This window comes from Anguilla rostrata, chromosome 10, assembly GCF_018555375.3.
Source record: "Anguilla rostrata isolate EN2019 chromosome 10, ASM1855537v3, whole genome shotgun sequence".
NCBI classification, from domain to species: domain Eukaryota; kingdom Metazoa; phylum Chordata; class Actinopteri; order Anguilliformes; family Anguillidae; genus Anguilla; species Anguilla rostrata.
Genome location: NC_057942.1, coordinates 12,330,118 through 12,349,653, shown reverse-complemented (window position 1 = coordinate 12,349,653; position 19,536 = coordinate 12,330,118). Strand labels below are relative to the sequence as shown.

Genomic DNA, 19,536 nt, shown 5'->3' with positions numbered 1-19,536 from the left:
CACACACTCACACACACGTGCGATCATGCGTGCACACGAGCACACAAAGCCAAATGTAAACATACACTCCTCTACAGTATTGCAGAGATGAGTGGGAACACGGCTATCCAGCGTTAAATTAACACTCATATAATAAACCAGCTAAAATGACCATTCCCATTTATTCCCATTTAAATGCAAGTGTGTAAAACCTCCCTCTCATTTGATTGATGCTTGTCCACTCCTGTTCCCTCTCCTTTGAGTGATCCTGTACGCTCCTGTTCCCTCTCCTTTGAGTGATCCTGTACACTCCTGTTCCCTCTCCTTTGAGTGATTCTGCACACTACTGTTCCCTCTCCTTTGAGTGATCCTGTACACTCCTGTTCCCTCTCGTTTGAGTGATCCTGTACAGTCCTGTTCCCTCTCCTTTGAGTGATCCTGTATACTCCTGTTCCCTCTCCTTTGAGTGATCCTGTACAGTCCTGTTCCCTTGCCCACAAACGAATTGATGCCTCTTGTACATGCCCATGAGGCTTCATCAGTCACAGGCTGCTTCCTCCCTTTGACCACATTCATACAGGAGCGGCACTTAACTAAAGACACAAATAAAATCAATGTCAAGAAGCCTACAGGAACTTTGCAGTATAGAGCAAACCCTCGCTCATCCAACAGTGCCACAAAACCAGCCTCGTGAGCTGCCATGAGCTCTGCTAGCTCAACCTAATGGTCTTTCCTGCAGTGAGCGTTTGGTTATTTAGCCATCCATCACAGGGATCGATGGCGTGGAGTGGCAGGAGACGGTAAGGAGACCCATTAAGGGCGGGACTGGTGCGAAGCAGAGTCAGCCTCACCCCTTCGATCTGCACCACGTCCCGTTAAACACCCCTTCCGCCCCATCACTCCAGCCTGAGTCAACCATGGATCCCTTAGGCTCCTGCCCTTCTGCTCGGCTGCAAAGCATCGCGGCGGCCTTTGGCTGTGTGGTGATTTATCCTCATCGTTTATCGCAGAGGGTGCACTCACATAGTGTGCGTGTGAGTGTGTGTGTGTTGTTTTTTTGCGCGTGTGTGTTGGCAGGGTGATGTGAACAGTGACTGATGCGCAACCCAAGCCAGACCCAGCAATCTTGCTAAACATCTCCATTCTTTGCACATGCAACCCATTTCCACTCTGCTTCATTCGTATAAAAATGTGTGTTACACATAAATTTAAAAAATGCAATATTAGATTGTTGGTGGGGTACTTAAGACTTAGTCATCAGCCTTATTCGTACTGTGTGAGTTCAGAGTAGTCTGCATATTCCACCCCCTCTTTTGTACTAGCCCACTCAATTGTTATGAGTGTTATAAATTTCGTTAAAATATTCAATAAGCACAAAGAGCAGCTGTACAACATTAACACAATCCATCTGTTCCTCCCTCACAGACTGAACTGCAGGCACGAAACAGCCGCTCCAATTTCCCCAGTGTTCCGCTCTCCAGCTCAAAAGCAGAATGCATCCCACACAGGAAATGCACTCCACAGAGCACGCCCACAGCCAAACCATCCCAACGAGCCCCGCCCACACACATCCCCACTTCGACAGGGCGAGGTCAACACACAGAACCAAACCGCAGAGATCCGTGCCTGCATCGGAGGGAAGAGGGGGTCTTCTTCGGTCTGGCAGGCTATCGACACCAGGACCTTGGGGGGAGGGGCCTGAACTGGAGGAGGGGCCACGGGGGCCGGCTTGGGAGGCTGTGCCAGGGGCGGGACTTTCTTTTTGGGGGGCTGAGCGCGCGGCGGTTCGGGATTGGGCGGCAGCTGAGGAGGAGGGGGCTGAACGGGTTGAGGGGGTTGCGGAGGAGGAGAGGGAGGTGGGGGCGGAGGGGGCAACGGAGGAGGGGTCTGTTTCACTGGGGGTAGCCTTTTGGGCTCCTCCAGGGGAGGAGGGCGACGAGGGGCTGGGGGGGACAGGGGCGGGGGGATAACCTTCCTCTGTGGGACAGGCGACTCTGGAGGAATAATGATCTGGACGAGAGAAGAGACAGATCAAACAGAGGACAGAAAGAGAGAGAAAGTGGAGAAAAATGAAAAGCAAGACTGAGACAAGGAGACAAAAATGTTTGTGGTGGATTCTGAAATCTTCACTACTGAGTAAAGTAAAAGACCTCAAGACAACCAAGATGGCTACAGCTTTTATCACTATAAAGCCTGAAGAGAGGAGATACAACTCCTAGAACATTCCCTCAGCGGGACAGGGGGAGTAAATCCACTGGCCAAAACCCCCTGGGGGTCCTCCTCCGCTGCCCTCCCCTGACCTTGTCCACGGCGGGGGCGGGACTCTCCTCGCGGGAGCGCTGCGGTTTGGACATGACGATGACGCCCTCGGTCAGCCAGTCGTCCTGCTGCTTGCGGCGGCGCTCGGTGCGCCCGATCCCCAGCTTGCCCTGCAGCTCCTCGATCAGCCGGTCCTGCGAGCTGCTCTTGTTGAAGATGATGGGCCCCAGCTTGCGCCGGGGGTGCCCCTCGCGGTACATGGGGTGCACGTTGGACGTCTCCTTGGTGCGCCTTATCACAGACTTGATCTGGGGGTGTCACAGACCCTGGTGAGTTCCTTTGTAAGGAAGGGGAGGGGCGCACACCATGCTTTTGGGATTAAATCCACACTGTTCCACTCGAGGTCAGTCCATTCCAGTGTAGTGGTCATGCTCGGGTGCAGAAACGCTGTGTCTAGGATGTGATACCCTTGAAATTCAACACGCATGCACACACCTTCGCCAGAAGTCTTTTGTGTGCAAAAAAACAAAAATGAATATCCAAACACCAAACCACAGTTTGAAAAAATGTCCACACACCAAACCAGAGTTTGAAACGGATCAGCTGATCATGTCCTACTTGTTCAGCCCAGAGCAGCACTCCAGGTGGATGGACACCATGCCACACCCGCATGCAGACACCCTAAACCAGGCCCCGCCTCTCCACTGCGCGGTGGCATGGAATGCACCCAGCAGGCAGCTGTCCAAACCACACCCACGATTGACCAACTGCTGCCAATCAGGTGACAGCGGAGGAGGGAAGGGCTATGGGGGTGGCCTCCTAGACCAGCGGGAAAGCTTTGCTGCTAAAATGCTTGTGCAGATTAAAGTGCCTTGTTTTTGACAAGCCATGCAGTGGGAACTGTTGTTAGTCTACCATTAAATCAGATATGCGTTTTCCTTACTATGTTTTAGCCAGTTAGCGATTTCACCAATTTAGCCAAGGTTAACAGCAAACGTTTAGTAACAAGAGAACAAACACTAGCAGCAGTGAAACAACTACAGGTCGTCATCATACGACATATTCTGATTGGATGAACTAAACTGCTGTTTGAAGTGCAACTGGCTATATATCCACAACAGTTCTCCTGTTGTTTGGTACATACTATACCCAGTAGGGGCAGGCCAGGGTAAAGGGTGCTTTAATACTCAGACATGATGCGATGGCTTATCAATGTGAAGCATGTGTTACCCTCGGGAGCACTGGCCTGTGCTACATGGGAAAGGGTGTTGATAATGTGATGCTACAGCTCTCCGTCTGACAGATATGAATATAGAACATGGCCGCAGCCAAAAGAGATGGGTGTAAATGAAACTGAAGATAGCTGTGGGTGTGTGGGGGGGGGCTCTACTGCGCCAGGCCGATTCGTGTGACGACGTTTTTGGCGGCCGGCCGGTTCCTACGTGGCCGGAGGCGGAGATCCTCTCCACGGCGGACGGCTGCAGCAGGGGCAGGTCCATCTGCACGTCCGGCGAGCCGGGGCAGGAGGTCGGGGTCAGGGACCCCTCCATCCAGCTGGCCTCCGTCAGGGGCGTGATGGTCCCGTCCCGCCCGTCCTCCGACAGGTCCATCCAGTCCAGCAGGTCCCTCTTGTCCTCCTCCCTCGCGGCCGTGTCCGGCAGCACCTGGCTCCGGTCGGCCGCCAGGACCGCCGCCTCGCGCACCTCCTGCAGCACCTCCCCCTCCGGCGCCCCCCTGCTCTTCTCTGGCTGGCTGAAGCTCATGGCCAGCAGGTTGTCCAGGGCCTCCTCCAGAGAGGGCTCCGTGCTGGGGGGCGGTTCCTGTTTTTTGGGCTTGGTCTCGGGAGTAGCGGGTGGAGACTGAGCTTTCGCACTAGAGACGGGCAGCGGTTCATCGGACTTAGAGGCAGGAGGTGGTGTCGAGACGGGTGGAGTGGCAGGCTTATTCAGAGGGACAGGAGAAGGAGAAGAGGACTTGGCAGCAGAAGCAGGAGGTGGGGTTGGGGACTTGGCGGAGACGGGTGGAGTGAGGGACTTGGATGAAATGGGAGACGAAGAAGAAGACTTGGCAGTAGAGAGCGGGGGTGGAGTTGGACTCTTGCGACAGGCCGGAGGAGTGGAGGGTTTGTGATCGGACGCGGGCGTGGGGCTGGGGTCTTTAGCTGCGGCAGATGTCGGAGGACTCTCTGGGTGAGGGGGTACGGGGCTCCCGGAGGCCTCGGTAGTGAGGGACAAATTGGGAAGGGGGGGTGACAGGGGCCGGTGGTCTGAGGTGGGGGACAGCACCACCAGGGTCTCTAGTGGAGCACTCAGCATGGAGGCCGAAACATCGATCACAGCGTCCGAGTCGGGCTCTTCCGCCTTCGGCTCGGGTGCGACAGGCTCGGGGCCCTGGGTGCTGTCAGAGGAGGGCGGTTTGGGGCTGGGGCTGGAGGCCAGCTCAGGAGCGGGGGCGGCGGGGGGGGCGCTGGGCTTACTGCCGCTCGCTGGATCCCCAGCCTCCACAATGTGCAGCTCCAGGGTGACTGGGGGGAGGAGAGGCGGGGACTCGCAGGTGGAATGGGTGGGTGGGAGGCTAGGGGCGGGGTCTGCAGGGACAGCTGGTTTTGGAGGGGCGGGGGATTCTCCTCCCTGTTCAAGGGGGGGCTCCGAATTGAGAGACCCCAGAGAGCTGGGCTGGAGGACAGGCAGGGAAAAAAGAAAGGAAAGGAAAGGAAAGAAAGGAAATGGACAGGAAGGAAAGAGGAAACATGAAAATGAAAATAAGGGTGGAAAATGTACAGCAGAATAAGAATTTTAAAAGCCTCTTCGTCAGCTGCATCAGATCAACAGCTGTACATCAAACATAAAACAGGTCCCTCTCTCCCCCTGGAGTCATTTATGTGTAATTCAAAGACCCATAAATGGGGCCACGCCACACATTTGGACAAGGTGATTAATTGGTTTTCAATAAATTACCAGATGAAGTGCCTCGGGCAATAAATTTAACAGCTACTTAACTTGATTATTTATGGCTTAGAATGCTTACAGGTTTGAAACCTAATCCGTGCCCAACTCTGACCACAGCTTCATTCCCACACAAGCGAGAACAGCCGCCAGCAAACCTTCCGCCTTCCTCCCCCACATCTTCCACAGGTAGACATCTGCCGACTTACTCTTACTTACTTACGCTCATTATGTACACGGGTATACTACAGCCATTAGCAAATGGGTCATAATGACTGAAAGTGTTCGATGAGTCACTAAGCCTCGAAGACATCTCCACAGATATTTCCAAATTACACACAGCCATTTGCAATTTGTGCACTTTGGAAATTTAACTACGTGGATCCGGCACACACAGCCTGCAAGGGATCTGCTGGGGTCCTGGGTGGTATGAATAATGGAGCCTGATGCTCAGAAAATGGCTGATGAATCAAACAGCCTAAAAACGCGGCGAGGAAACCAAGTTTTTGATCAGCGATTGAAAGTCGCCTGGATCTCATCAGATATGTATGAGCCTCTCCAAGCCGCACATGCGACACAGGAGTTTGTTTAAAACGAACCCCAGATTAATTGCAGCCAATCCCTTCTGCTTTGCATCATGCCGACCTCACTCTCTTGGGGCAAATTTCTGAGCAGCGATCACCACAGAGACAGCCTGAGTAAAGAATCGTTAAATCGTAGGCTATTAAAACTGTTATTTTGCTACTACTTGCAACGCGGTTTTCACTTGGCTAACTATAAGCATCTCAGCTGCATGTCAGGTACAACCCGCTATCATTCGTACAGTTTAAACGGAAAAAAAGTAACACCTGAACAATTTCACTTCCGCAGATGGTTCACAGTCGTTCTTCCGGTACGGTGCTCTTGTATTGACCGGCTGGGCTTCATTGTTTCGCGCTTGTTTGTTCGATCTTTGTATTTAATAAGGTTTTAATGCACTTTTTGTGTTCTTTGATGTTTCTGTACCTTCTAAAGTCTGCAGCACCAAACGAGAAATTTACCGAAAGCTGCAACGGTACTTTGTAAATTTGATTTTTTAATCACTGCTGCTGCCGACGCATGAAATTAACTCGCGCAACCTTTTACCTGCCCTGTTGTTTCTGCCTCTTGAGCGAACACGTCTAATATTGCAATGGAAATCGGAGACACTCGTGTTGGAATACTGCCTTGCCTTACGAAATAGGCCATGTTCTGTCCTACAGTTTAAGAGCAGAAAGCTCAGGATCCGTTCAGGACACCAGTTAAAGGGACTGTTCTCATTCATCATATGGTTTCATCCAAACCTATAACAAGGACAGGACAAACATGTTGACACTTTTTTTTTTATGATGTTGAATTTTAACACATCGGACATAGAAGCTCTATGCAGTGAGCTGGCTGCCTTAAAGAAAAATTTAAAACTGAATTTATAAGACTGTGCAAATCATAATGGCTGTTCCTTCAACTATCATGAGCAGGTTTTCTGTGGATGGATAAGAATGGATAAGAATGCCAGAAATAACGAATAAATTTAGTAATCCTCCGGTAAAACATTCCCAGAAACGTTATCCTATACAGCTTACAACAGAAAGGAGGGAAAGCTCCACCCATATAAATCGATGTGCATAGTTAATGAGGGCATGCCAGTTGCACTGGAACAGGGACAACTAACATAAACAGCCAAGCCAGGTAGAGTAACCATACAATAACTGAAAGGGCTCATTTACAGGGCTAGGCCAGTATGCAAAGGGTTAACTTCCCATGCAGCCAGCCAGCTGGACATCTGTAGGTGTTGTAATGCTGTTAGCTAGCCAACAGGATGCTATTAACAAGCTAGCAAGTGAACTGAGTGGTTCTCTGAACTGGATTTTATTTCTTTCTTTGAGAGCAGCTTGTAAAATGTGTTGTTCACGTGCCAGAAGCTCGCGTCCGCAGAGACGTACAAGGTCAATACACTATTAATTTGTCATATTATTCCGATATTATGAGCCAGAGGTGTGCTGAGCTGCACGTCAGTACGGTGTTCCCTTTCGCTTGCTGCTATACATACAAAATAAAAAGCATACGTACAACTGTTTTGATCATTCTTTCATGAATTGCATGAATTAGTAAAGTAACAATGCAGGTTCTTTTATCCCCAGATCACGACAAACCAGTGGTGCAAATTGGCGAATCTAACTAACGCATTCGTTTAGAGATGCACCGTGGTCCAGAAACAAATCCTGACTGTGCCAACACTAAACACAGTTATTAGAGAGATATTATAAAATGAATAAAACTGTGTATTTTCACCAGTTACCAATTAAAAATGAGAGCTTTCAACTTACTATGAAAGGAGAGGTAAAGGGTTAAGGCCCTGATGCCAAAATTAACAACCCACACATCCGTCTCTTACACACACTCAATCACTCCCACGCTGTCGCTCACTCAAAAACGCACATGCGCGCACACACACGTGCACACACACGCCTCGCTAACGCGCGCACACACACACATGCGCACACGCACACACAGCTCGGCACCTTAAAGTCTGACAGGGAGGCCATGAGCTCGTCCAGCTCGCGCGTGGCGGACGAGGCGGAGATTCGGGCCTGCTGCTGGCTGGCCGTTTCCAGCTGCTCGTCCGCCAGCTCGTTCTGGACCGCCGAAGGCGCGGGGCTGAAACGCACAGGTTCAGACCGAACCGTCAAACACAGCCAACCAATCAACCGTTACATTTGTTCAGTCATCTACATCTGGCCAATGAGGACCTCCCTTCACAATTTCACCAGCCAATCAGATGTTTTCCTGAAAATCAAGCAATCATCTTACATACAGGAGATGAAACCTGTTAATGAATGACCCTGAAGATCTTACGGGAGCATAAGATATGATAAGATTGCATTTTTTATTCTTCCTTTCAACGCCTGGCAAAAAGTATTCAGGATAAGCTTAATTTTTCCCCCTCAAGCTTAGAATATCTTGACAAAATTACATAAGTTTACTTGAATTAGAATTAAATACTTTCCATCTCACTTCTGCTAGTGTTCTGGTTTAAATAGTTGACATTTTGTTGACAACTACACAAGGTTTTGAAGGGAGGTCCATTGAGATGCATGCTGGGTAAAAGAGCAGGGCTTACGTGGGGCTGGGGACGGAGCTTTCCAGCTCGTCCAGGAGGCTCTCCACGCTGGGCCTCACGTCATCGATCCCGCGGCTGCCGTTGCGTTTGGGCTTCTCTACGGTGGGAGGGGGCACCTTGACGGGGGCGGAGCCTCCGTTCTCCTGGGCGTAGTGAGTGATGCTGCAGGACGGCAGGGGGGGAGCCGCTTCCTCTGCGGGCGAAGGACAGAGAGGAGCTTTACAAAACGGAGAGCACGTCTGTGACCTGGTCACACGCATTCGCCCGGCCTTGTAATGTAATGCTTTAGAGAGTCACGTGTCAATGTCGGTGTCAACACAAGAGTGCCAAGCCGGCCGCGGACGCCCAAGAGAGCCACACTATATGTCAAACTGTTCAAATAAAGCATTCTGAAGTGTCAGCTGGCGAGCCTGGCCAGTGCAGATAAATCCTAGCATGCGCCTGCACCCCCTCCCCCGGCGTCGCTCTGGGATGTGTGGAATTATGGGTAAGCGAGGGGGGGAGGGGACCACGGGCTACCCTTACACTCGATGCACCGCGTGAAATTTAGCCCCATTTGTTATCCAGGCATAAACCGGTGGATATGAAATAAGCCCAGCGCTGTGTCCTGAATCGCCGGCTCTCTCAGATGGGTGGGTTTACGGCGCTCAGGCGGTCCGCCCGTGTGCCTGTGTACCTGTGGTGGCGAAGGAGGGAGAGTTGTGCTGCACGGCGTTGAGCTCCAGGAGCAGCCGGTCCAGCTCTGACAGATTGCTGCCCAGGGAGGAGCTCATGGCCGCTGCAGAGGGCTCTGAGCGTTTATGCTTGTTGGGGAAACTGGAGGCAGGAGACAGAGAGACAGAGAGAGAGAGAGAGAGAGAGAGAGAGAGAGAGAGAGAAAGAGAGAGAGAGAGATCACACTCACCGACCAAACAAACCCGCACACACTCACACAAACCTCTTCTGCTACTGCTCGTCATAGCCAGCTCCATTTAGGCAATCATTGATCGCACCATGATAAGGGCCTGGCTAATGGGTAGAAATACACAGCAGCACCGAGGAAGGGGGAGGGTAGCGATTTCTTAACCCTTTAAGGTTACAGACATGCATTTAGAATGCTCTTAACTGCACATTCTAATGCTAATGTAATAATGACTACTGGTATCTGAAAGCAATTGAGTTCTAGAACACTTAATTAGAGTTTTGGAGAAAAGAAAACAAAAAACCCACTCTTTATAGGACTAATGAGGGTGGACAACAGTAAAAAAAAAAACACAGTGGGCAAGTCACTCGCATGCAACACTGATACTGACTGCACGTACCACAGAAAACATGACAAGAATCTCCAAACACGAGACAGAGACTAAACTGCATTCAGACACATCAACAGCCACTCTGTGAGGCATGTTCTAATTTGAACACAGAGAACCCCCTCATGGTAACGACATTCCTTCCGTCACTGGCTATAAAGATTTGGGCAGGATCCGTGCCGCGTACCTGTAGACGTGGTCCTCTTCGCTGTGGGAGGGAGGCGGGCTGCTGCTCTCCTGGGACCACGAGTTCTTCTGGGCTGAGCCAAAGGACTGAGGGCGGGGTTGAGGGGGGGGGGGAGAGAGGCAGAGCATTGGTCAGTTACGCTTGTCCGTCAGCGGAAAACATGTCTAATCAGCATCGGCATCATCGTAGCGACATCGCGGCTACCTGCTGGGAGGAGTGGTGCGAGGGGGGGTCAGTCACAGCTCCGTTGAGGGCTTCGGCCGTGGGAGGGGGGGGCACCGGCGGCGGGGCGGAGATGTCCTGGTAGGTGTTCCCGCAGGTGGGGATGGAGTACGGCGTTTCATCCGGCAGGAACACCGGCCGCTTCGAGATGTGAGAGGTGGTGGACTCCAAGTCCGCCAGCAGAGCGTCTGGAGGCAAGAGAGAGAGAGAGAGAGAGGGAGAGAGAGAGAGGGAGAGAAGGGAAGAGAAACAACATCAACCAAGAGAAAAGAGCCAAGAAGATGGAAAAAAAGACAGTTTAAACACTGGGCAATACTAACATACTCATAATACCGAGGCCAAGAATATCATTTGTTTTGGATTCGAGTGATGTTTCCTCCATCACAGGACACCAGTGACCTCTCAAGCGTCTGAAGTCGGAGGTGCGGACAGCAGGAGCCACTAATCTCATTAATTAAGGTCAGCTGAATGTTGACAGTTTTCCGTCTTTAATTTTCCAAAAGGGGCCCAACGCGGAGGCCTACAGCAGGATTTGTGTACTGAAAGACCTTGTTTATTTGCAAAGCTAGGTCATTCGGTGCTCTAGGGCTACTGGAAAAATATCAAATAAAGCCCCATTCCTTCAATGGCGAGCTCTGCCCTGACTGCTGGTTTAAAGTCCGTTTTTTAATACAAATCAGAAACAGAACACAACTCGCTTTAGTTTCAGTACAACCACTTGTGCCATTTCCTGTCGTGTGGGACTTGGATATATGATACTGATGTTTGCCTAAAGAAACCATAACTCCCCTGATCCAAACAAAGGATAAACTTCCTTTATATGATCACAATTAGACAGCAGCATGATTTCATATTTGCATTACATATTGACTGAAGACGAATGCCAGCCCTGGAAGAGAGGCACAGAGTTCAGAGGAAAGTGAAGCCCTGAAGGTATGACGACTGTAATGACTGTGCGTCTGTGCGCAGACAATGCCTGGGTGTGTGAGTCAGGCTCATACCAAGCCCCCCACTCCGCGCCTCCTCGCTCCAAAAAAGGCCTGCTCGAACAGACACCTAGCCCTGCCACCGGCCCTGCGGTTAGTCACTGCCATAGCGCGCGGACACACATACACACACACACACACATTCCACATTCACACACACACACACACACATTCACACACACTCACACATACACACACACACACACACACACATTCACACGCAAACACACACACACTCACACGCGCACACACACACACACAGACACACACACATTCACACGCACACACACACACACACACATTCACATGCACACACACACATTCACACGCCCACACACACATTCACACGCACGGGCACACACACACACACACATGGGCACACACACACACATTCACACGCGCACACACGCGCATTCACACGCACACACACGGGCACGCATGCGCGCACACACACACACACACACACACACAGACATTCACAGACAGATGTCCCCACACACACACACAGACATTCACAGACAGATGTCCCCACACACACATACACACACACACCTCATCACAAAGGAGCTCTGAATCAAGACGAACTGCAGAGATGGGGAAACGGCACTCATTACGGTAAAGTAAGGCAAGTCTCTGCGGCTACGCTAACAGCTTCCAGCTGATGAGAACAGGTGGCTTCACTGTGGTGTCAGCACTGCTCGCGCTGCTGCCGTAAGGTGGACAGACAGACAGACAGACAGACACGGGCAGCCAGCCAGGCAGCCCCGCAGCTGGCCTCCAGTCCAGGAGTGGTGAGTGGGATCACTGGAACGCCGGAGCAGAATAGCCTCTTACCTCACTCCATCGAGTAGCGGTCAATAATAGCCCGGAGAGATTCGCCCAGATGTAGATGGAGGGCGTTCACATGAACACAACGTGGGTGGCAAATACTCCGCAAGCCTGCTTTATGTAACCCAATCATTCCATGTAAAAGCCCAAACAGCGAACACTGTTCTACCGTGTGCACCTTGCGTAAGCTTCAAACAGAAGTCAACGCGGATCAGGTTTTGGCTTCATCAAAGTCAGCACACCAGAAACAGAAACGGGAGACACAGCTCCTCAAACTCACACACCTTAAAATGATGTTCTTTCACACCTGCCAACCACACGGAGACCGAAGAGCGACAGAGTGGTGTGAGAACAGCACAAATGCACTGACGGGCAGCAGCGAACAGCTAATCTTCTGAAGTAAGACCTCATAACATGAGACAGAAAAGATCTTCTGAGGCAAGACCTCATAACACGAGACAGAAAAGATTGTGGCGAAAGGCTAATCTTCTGAAGACCTAATAACACAAGACAGAAAAGATCTTCTGAGGCAAGACCTCATAACACAAGACAGAAAAGACTGTGGAGGCGGGGTTGGGGGGGGGGCAGCAGGTTGCTAGGTGAATTCGAGACTAGTCTTCCTCTGGACTCTTTTCGTTTTTAGCAGCAGTAGCGGGGGGTACTCACGGCGCTGGTCCAAGGTGCCCAGAACACGGGTGCGAGAGCGCAGGCGGGGAGCCGGATGGGGATGGCATCCAGCACAGGAAGGGTAAAGTCCATATCCGAGCCGTGTGCCAACTGAGGGAGCGGCGTGGGCGGGGCCCCGGACACGCCCCTGCCCGCCTCTCATTCCCTCTGCGCCCTCTCTCTATCCCTCTCTGTCATACTTTCAGTTCACCGCCACTCAACTCAACTGCTTCAGAATGACAGCTTACTGGCTCGATGAGTATAAATACTCTGCAAGAGACCGCAGTACAAATAATGATGGACTTCAACGGTTTATCCTTTGCCCTCCCTCACAAAAAAGAAAAGAGTGTGTCCTCTCTATGACTCCCATCAACAAAGTGCAGAACTATTTTTAAAATCATTTCAAATTATCTCCCTTTTTCTCTCCCGTTTAGACGCAGGAATTGCATGACTGTCAGTCAGAGCTGTGCCACCAGCACCATGCCACTGCAGCTGTGTGGCAGTCACCATTTACCACATTTAACGCTCAATTATGACAGCTCATCCGGTTTGGCAAACAGAGTGCTCAACCGAAAACAAAAAGCCCCACCTTTCCCAGGGTTGAAATTTAAAGTGGCTGAAAATTTTCAAAACAGGTTCCTGATATCAAACTACACTGAAAACAGACATTGCAACAAGAGGGAACAATTTACATACCAGGTGAGAGAACAGCCCTAATTCAAATGAGGGGGAAAACTGACCAAAGAAAGAACTGAATGTGTGGAGCAGACACTCAGCAAATCAGAGGAAGGCGCTGGTGTAGGCTACCTGTGTTTATAGCTTCTCTGCATACAAACTGCGCCTCGGGAAAAACAAAACTGGAGGACTGCTGACGTTAAACTCGCCATGGAAACGACAGCGCTCCGTCTGCTGCCTCAGACCCTTCCCACCATGCACCGTCATCTGTGGAAATACCGTGGAACCCACACGACAGCGACAAAAGCTTATTCACGAGAACACCAGGGTGACTCCGGTTCCGAGCTTTCCGATCCGGCGCAGGCTTTACTCCAGCGGTGAAGACCACAGAGGGCAGAAATCTATTTAAGGCCTTAAATCTGGACGAGTAAGTCAGTGCAAATGTCCTCAAAATAAAACTGCCCCGCTCAAAATAATCCGCACCTGGTGCTGACACGTTTAACAAGGCCCCATAAACCAGAGAACTGGACCTCCGGCCACTCTATAGAATTCGATACTAGCACTGCGTCCACACCCCCTTCCGTCCTGCACTGCAGATACACCACGTGGCTGGAGTAAACTTGTCTAACGTAAAGCTGTGGGGTGGGTTACAACATTTTTATTCAGCTTTTATGCTGTTGAAGGGACCAAATTGGACACGTTCCTGATCGCAAAAACATAACAAATAAACCTCAGTTTTTTGGGAGGGGTTTAAGAAACACAGGACATTTTTCCTATACCAGCCATTAATGGGAAGGGAGGGCCGGGATATTAGGAGTTTTACCTGGAGGGCGGGGCTAGGGGCGGGGCTATGGGAGTGAATAAGATGCTATGGTTCTGTCTGAAGGGGAAACCAGTGCTGCTGAGAGACTGCTGGTGAATAGCAAGAGCATGACCCAGGGCAGGCATTCCAACAACAATAACCTGGCCCCGCCCCTTCCTCAACCTCGGCACTATACTGCCTTTGATTCCTGCGGTACGTGCACCAAATGTTTCCCTAAATAGTGACGAAACTCCCGGTCATCTCAAGCTTCACTGGTGGTGTAATGGCAAACAGGAAAGAACCGCACAGCTCTTCCAAAGGTGTGCCCCCGCCTGGAACAGGGCACGCCCTGACGGCGAGGCCGGGAGTGGGCAGCTTCACCCTGCGGACACAGCGCTGCCTGGTGGACACACTTAGAACTGCACGACACTCAAAAGCAGAACTCGAACAAAAGAACCCCATTCTGAGGCTGATATTTCAGAACGAGCATCGTGGTATGGTAAACACATGTACAACTCAACATCTCAGACTTGTTAGTGTGAAACCCCACCATCCTCCTCGTCCACGCACTCAGTTTCTCCACAATGACATCGTCACACAAACCACGAAGGTAAAAAGCCACAAGTGGCTTTTCAACGTGACGTTCACATATCATTTTGTCACATGTCACCACAGCAACAGCGAAGTCTTCTTTGAAGAGATCTGACCGCTTTCTGGTCATGAGGCTTGCTTGCCTGATGGACAGGATGAGGGGGGTCAGGTGTTAGGCTCTCAGGACATGACCTGAACCGCGGCATCTCGCCGCTCAGTCTTCACACGCGTGACCCGCTTCCTGGGAAGTCGCGCGGCTGCCAGCAGAACTGGGGCGTCCGCGTGTCCACGGAGACGTCGGCCCGGACCAAATTAACGGCGTGTGTTTTAATTACCCGCCAAAGCTGGGAGCCATGTGGGACTCGTTACAGTCCTGGGCCCGGGGCCCCAGCCAGGGTGGAGCGTGGGGGAGTGTGGGGGGGGGGGGGGGGGTGGAGTTGGAGGGGGGCAGCGGTGTTTCAAGTGTGCCTCAGATGCGTCCCGACGGCCAGCAGACCGCGCTCCGCGCCCGCGTGAGTGACAGGAGCGGGAGGAGCAGGGGCGGGAGCGGGGGGGTGTTCCCTCTTTTAATCTAGCCGTTGGACGGACGCCAGAGTCGCCATCTACTTTCTCGCCCCGCTGGAAGCATCTGGGGTCAGGCAGGGCCCGCGCGCATTTCTGGCACTCCCTCGCCTCCCTCCCTCCCTCCCTCCCTCGCCTCCCTCCTCTCCTCTCCTCTCCTGCCTCCACCTCCTCCCTCAGCGCAGTCAGCACACTTCATTTTCATTACTCCTTTCCTTGAGAACGCTCACTGCTACAGCCTCACCCTGCCCTGTCTTTGTGCTTCAGAGCGGGGCATCGATAGAGCACAGCCACAGCCCTCATACCACAGAGGAAAAAACAGATTGACCACGGAGAAGGAATGCTTGCCTTCCGGACATTATCTCTGGCCACATTTTTTTACTGCAGGAAAGGAGGGAGGGGGAACAAAAACAAACCTCCATTACTCCAGACAGGATATCCTGCCTGAAAAACTCCACTTCCTGCATTGGGCATTTCACATTTCCTGTGGCCTGTATCAGTGCAGCAAAGTCTTTCTGTCACACCCTCACACACATACACATACACACAGACACACATACACATACAAACACAAACACACAGACAGACTTCACTCTCTCGCACACAAACACAGACACACACCCTCTCTCTCTCTCATACACATACACACACACACACACACACACACACACACCTCTGAACTGAAGCTTTTTAAAGAGACACCGCACTTTTTGTCTTTGCTCCCACAGTGCATTCCACCCTAATCTGCTAAATCAAATTAGCAAAAGTACAAAACTGACCTATATTCATCTGCAAGGAGAGTCCACGCCATTTAATCTTTGTGAATAAAACAATAAGGACCTTTAAGCCTTCATGCTATGGTCCCCCATTATAGAACTGACATAAACACTGGTGAAAGCTAGATGAGCCAAGGGCTGCTCCACCTTGGGAGGTCATTTCTGCTGTCCGCTGTACTGTGAAACATCCTGAAGGGGGCAGTGTTGAGGTGTAGAACAGAAACAGAGAGACTGGGGGGACCAGAGGCCTTGGGAAGGGAGGGGTTTCCGGACGGGGACGTATGTGCGGGGGTAAGCAAATTAAGAATGCAAACAAGCGCTGCAAGCCAAATTCAAGGCTCTAACACTTCACCATCTTGAGAGAGAGCAAGACAGATAGAGAGATAGTAGAGAGTTGCGGGGAGACAGAGAGAGAGAGAGAGAGAGAGAACGTGCAAGAGGAGAGAAGTCCAGTCTTGTTGAGTGAACATTCAGACCACCTCTAAGAATGTGTGGCATTCCTATTCTGACTCAGTAACACGGAAAGCTCTTTACAGGGTGATTACAGCACTAGCAGCAATGACTGACATTCAAGGGTCACTGCAGCAAAGCATTCAAACGTGTCTCCATCTTGAGATTAAATAAATGAATAAAAGAAATAAATAAGCATGTGACTTGAGTTCTGAAACCTGGCATTCCTGGGGGGGGGTGCGTTTATGAGCATTCTTGACCTATCTGCGCAATCTCGCCCCTCTCCCTCGGTTCCCTATCTGATGGGAGGGAAGGTGAGCTGGGAATTCCTGGCATGCCACTGCCTGCCTTTGGGGGGGGGGGGGGGGTTTCACAAGTGGGAGATGGAGAAAGAGCGTGAAATAAAGAGGGGTGGGCGGGCTCGACGATTTACTCCACACTCCCGTCCACCCATTGGCTCCTCGTTATATAAACAGCGAGTTAAAACCAATCGCAAACAGGCTAGCTGTAGTCCAGTTCGCTGCCCCAAACATTTGGTCCCAGATGGCCTGAGAGGGTGGACTGGCCTTACACGGTATCAGAAAATAAGTGTCTGTGAGACTCCACACAAGGCTTTCACACTTTGGGCTGTAAACTAGACAGATGTACATCAGACGGGTGACTGTGGGAAGGACACTTTAGAAACCAGGATCATTTTATAGTTGCTTTTAAAGTACAGGTAGATCCTGATTAATACATATACATTTCTGTTCCGTGTCAGAGATGTCCTGATTAATAATTCATATTGTGAATTTGAGAGAGAGAGAGAGAGAGAAAGAGAGAGAGAGAGAGAGTTTCCTAGCTTTGCAACATTTGAATCATTTTAATCTGACTAGCTGGGAATGTTTAAAATGTGCATGTCTGCTTAGCTATGTAGAGCCAGTAAGCATGACCTTGTTGTCACAGCTGCAAGGACATCATTAGCTTGACAAGCAGACAATTACCCCCATGCTGTTGAACTGAAACTCCCGTTTCATAAATATTCATATAAACTTTATATAAAATATTTAATATATTGTTCCTATGGAAGATATTCATATCGAAAGGCTGTATTCTAACAGCCAAAAACAAGTTGAATTTTAAAGTCTTACACTAAGATGAGACCAAGATTGACTGGTATCAGAGCGATGGCAAGAGCATGAACATGACTCATTTACATAATTCTAAAATGTCCCAAACATTATGGTCCCCTGAAATGAATAAAATGCATTGTAATTTCTACATGGTGTAAGATTTAAAATCTTACTTCAGGCTGTCTAAGCCTCACAAATCCAAGAAGGCATTGGTCATCGTCTGGCGGTTGTTGCAAATTACATTTGCAAAACGCAGTGGTAGCCGCTTTTCTAAAAAAGCACTTAAAACAGTTGATCACTTAAATATAGACTCCAAACACTTTGCCAGGCTTTAGCAATCGGGCCTACTCTTTGAAGGCTAAGTGGGTTCGAGTGCTATGGCGAGGAATGTTGTTCACTTCAGCAGCACGTTGAGCAGGACCAGCCTCATAATGCATTGACCAACACAAGTTAAAGGTGGCAAACACCAGGTTTCATTTTCAAGAAATCTCAACCATGCATGAAACATCAACACATTACGTTAGTCTGTACTGTATATGTTTTCATGGCTCAAACTTACAGTACAGATCAGGGTCTTTCATGCAAGGTGGAAGCCTCGATCATCAAAAAACTTTGTAAGAGTCTAACTACTGTGGCCAAGACCATCAAATCATTTGCACATGGTGATCGAACAAGGTTAGGCAGGTCAAAGGTGACCTCAGAATCAGAGAACAAGTTTATATCCAAATCACAAGTCAGAAAAACCAGTGATCAACTGCCCCTGAAACATGAGCCCAGCTCAATGCTACTAGAAATACAGATGTTTCAACATCAACTGTTCAGAGAAGATGGCCAATCTGGACAAGGGCAGAATAAGAAGAGATTTGAGGAAACAAAAAACAGTCCGGCTTATAGAAGGATGACCCAACTGATGAGTATGTATTAGTTACAGAGGGGGAGTGCATGATATCTGCGTGTACGGTTCCCACTGTCAAGCATGAAAAACGCAACGTCATAGTCCGCTTTGCCGGTGACAGAGTTGGAGATCTTTACCAGGTCCAGGACAATCTGAACCAGCATGGCTATCCTAGCATAATTCAGGGGCATGCCGTTCAATCAGGATTATGGGTAGTTGGGACTGTCATTCATTCTCCATCAAGATAATGACCTGGAAGTGAACGCATATCAAAGTTGTGCAAGAACTCTCTGGGGAAGAAGCAAAGTGAATGACAACTCAAGCTAATGACCTGGTCTGCCCAGTGACCAGTCCTCAATCCCATAGGCCTTGTATGGGATGAATTTGAACAGAAGCGGAAAAGCAAAGCAAAGCATGACAGGGAAGTGAACAGGGAAGACGTGTGGGGGGATTTCCTGCTGGAACTTGTTAAACGAATGCCTTGTGTTTGGGAAGCTGTCATTAAAGCAAAGGGTGGCTATTTTGAGGAATCCAAGATGTAGAGAAAATTTTCAGTTTTCTTGAACATTACTCTGATACTGATTATGTTTTGTTCTGGATACAGTAACATGCATTTTCATTCTGAAGTATTTACAGAAACATACAATGTAAAACATTGCCAATCACCAACAAAACTAGTTTCCAGCAAGTCTACTCAAACTTTTGATATACATACATTTTTTTCTAAGTTAAAAAGGAAGTGGTTGAAAACTACAGATTAGATAGGGGAAGTAACGTGCTGGTTGATAAGCTCTTTGCTTTTCAATGTTTGCTGAAACTGTAAACTAAGGACATTTCAAATTTCAGTCCTTACTGTGACGTTAACAAATCTGAGAATAACGGCACAAAAGTAGAATATACAAGAAAAAATATATTATATATAATTAAAAAAAGAAAGAAAAATACGGTGAGTAATAATACAATCCAAAACAAAAAAATGTGTATTTCTTTAAATTGTGGGAGTCCATTAGTAGCCCTCTGAAGCTGCCAAATGTAGCTGCTTTTGAAATGACGTGACCTGAAAAGCTACTGACTTGGGGTCTATATATACCCGCACTCAGGCTCAGGACAGTGCTGTTCTCACACACAGACAGACACACACTCACACTCTCTCATACACACACACACACAGGGC

At 49.7% G+C, this 19,536-nt stretch overlaps 1 protein-coding gene across 3 annotated transcripts in view; it reads right to left on the bottom strand.

Annotated features, from left to right (window-relative positions):
* Positions 1–19,536, bottom strand: part of pxnb (paxillin b) — a 36,176-nt gene that overhangs the window by 2,881 nt on the left and 13,759 nt on the right. Inside the window, exons 1-9 of one of the 3 annotated variants that reach the window (XM_064354166.1) lie at positions 12,501–13,927; positions 10,003–10,208; positions 9,799–9,884; positions 8,999–9,138; positions 8,323–8,515; positions 7,724–7,859; positions 3,681–4,913; positions 2,280–2,546; positions 1,606–1,989 (exon numbers count right to left, since the gene is read on the bottom strand). In XM_064354166.1, coding sequence (XP_064210236.1) covers positions 1,606–1,989; positions 2,280–2,546; positions 3,681–4,913; positions 7,724–7,859; positions 8,323–8,515; positions 8,999–9,138; positions 9,799–9,884; positions 10,003–10,208; positions 12,501–12,663 — 2,808 coding nt within the window. In that variant the 5' untranslated portion in view covers positions 12,664–13,927. Of the gene's footprint in view, positions 1–1,605; positions 1,990–2,279; positions 2,547–3,680; positions 4,914–7,723; positions 7,860–8,322; positions 8,516–8,998; positions 9,139–9,798; positions 9,885–10,002; positions 10,209–12,500; positions 13,928–19,536 lie in introns of those variants that run through there. The other 2 variants (XM_064354167.1, XM_064354168.1) reach the window with 2 other exon arrangements.